At 46.1% G+C, this 1310-nt stretch overlaps 2 protein-coding genes across 2 annotated transcripts in view; both read right to left on the minus strand.

The window, feature by feature from the left end:
• LOC106533168 (uncharacterized) overlaps nt 1-1277 on the minus strand; it is a 3183-nt gene extending 1906 nt beyond the window's left edge. Inside the window, exon 1 of the mRNA XM_014029408.1 lies at nt 905-1277. Coding sequence (XP_013884862.1) covers nt 905-1259 — 355 coding nt within the window. The 5' untranslated portion in view covers nt 1260-1277. The remainder of the gene's footprint in view (nt 1-904) is intronic.
• Nucleotides 1-1310, minus strand: part of col6a4a (collagen, type VI, alpha 4a) — a gene marked incomplete at its 5' end in the record, with an annotated part of 43313 nt that overhangs the window by 20259 nt on the left and 21744 nt on the right.

Below are 1310 nucleotides of genomic sequence, written 5' to 3' on the forward strand. Positions count from 1 at the left end.
GCTATCACCATATATATGTATTAGCTCAGCGCTACATGTTCTCCACTCGTCACTGAGGTCCTGACCAACAACACTGAGGAAGACCACCTGACCAACAACACTGAGGAAGACCACCTGACCAACACTGATGAAAACCTGACCAACAACACTGAGGAAGACCACCTGACCAACACTGATGAAGAACACCTGACCAACACTGATGAACACCTGACCAACAACACTGAGGAAGACCACTTGACCAACAACACTGAGGAAGACCACCTGACCAACAACACTGAGGAAGACCACATGACCAACAACACTGATGAAGACCACTTGACCAACAACACTGAGGAAGACCACCTGACCAACAACACTGAGGAAGACCACATGACCAACAACACTGAGGAAGACCACTTGACCAACACTGATGAAGACCACTTGACCAACAACACTGATGAAGACCACCTGACCAACAACACTGATGAAGACCACTTGACCAACAACACTGAGGAAGACCACCTGACCAACAACACTGAGGAAGACCACATGACCAACAACACTGATGAAGACCACTTGACCAACAACACTGAGGAAGACCACCTGACCAACACTGATGAAGACCACCTGACCAACAACACTGAGGAAGACCACCTGACCAACAACACTGATGAACACCTGACCAACAACACTGATGAAGACCACATGACCAACAACACTGAGGAAGACCACCTGACCAACAACACTGAGGAAGACCACATGACCAACAACACTGAGGAAGAACACCTGACCACCAACACTGAGGAAGACCACCTGACCAAACAACACTGAGGAAGACCACATGACCAGCAACACTGAGGAAGACCACCTGACCAACAACACTGAGGAAGACCACATGACCAGCAACACTGAGGAAGACCACCTNTCTGTAACATAGAACCCAATGGTTCTGTAACATAGAACCCAACGGTTCTGTAACACAGAACCCAACAGTTCTGTAATATAAAACCCAATGGTACTGTAACATAGAACCCAACAGTTCTGTAATATAAAACCCAATGGTTCTGTAACATAGAACCCAACAGCTCTGTAACATAGAACCCAACGGTTCTGTAACATAGAACCCAACGGTTCTGTACTTTAGAACCCAACAATTCTGTAACATAGGACCCAAGGGTTCTGTAACATAGAACCCAACGGTTCTGTAACACAGAACCCAACAGTTCTGTAATATAAAACCCAATGGTACTGTAACATAGAACCCAACAGCTCTGTAACATAGAACCCAACGGTTCTGTAACATAGAACCCAACAGCTCTGTAACATAGAAC

The sequence above is a fragment of the Austrofundulus limnaeus genome, unplaced genomic scaffold, assembly GCF_001266775.1.
Source record: "Austrofundulus limnaeus strain Quisiro unplaced genomic scaffold, Austrofundulus_limnaeus-1.0 Scaffold898, whole genome shotgun sequence".
NCBI classification, from domain to species: domain Eukaryota; kingdom Metazoa; phylum Chordata; class Actinopteri; order Cyprinodontiformes; family Rivulidae; genus Austrofundulus; species Austrofundulus limnaeus.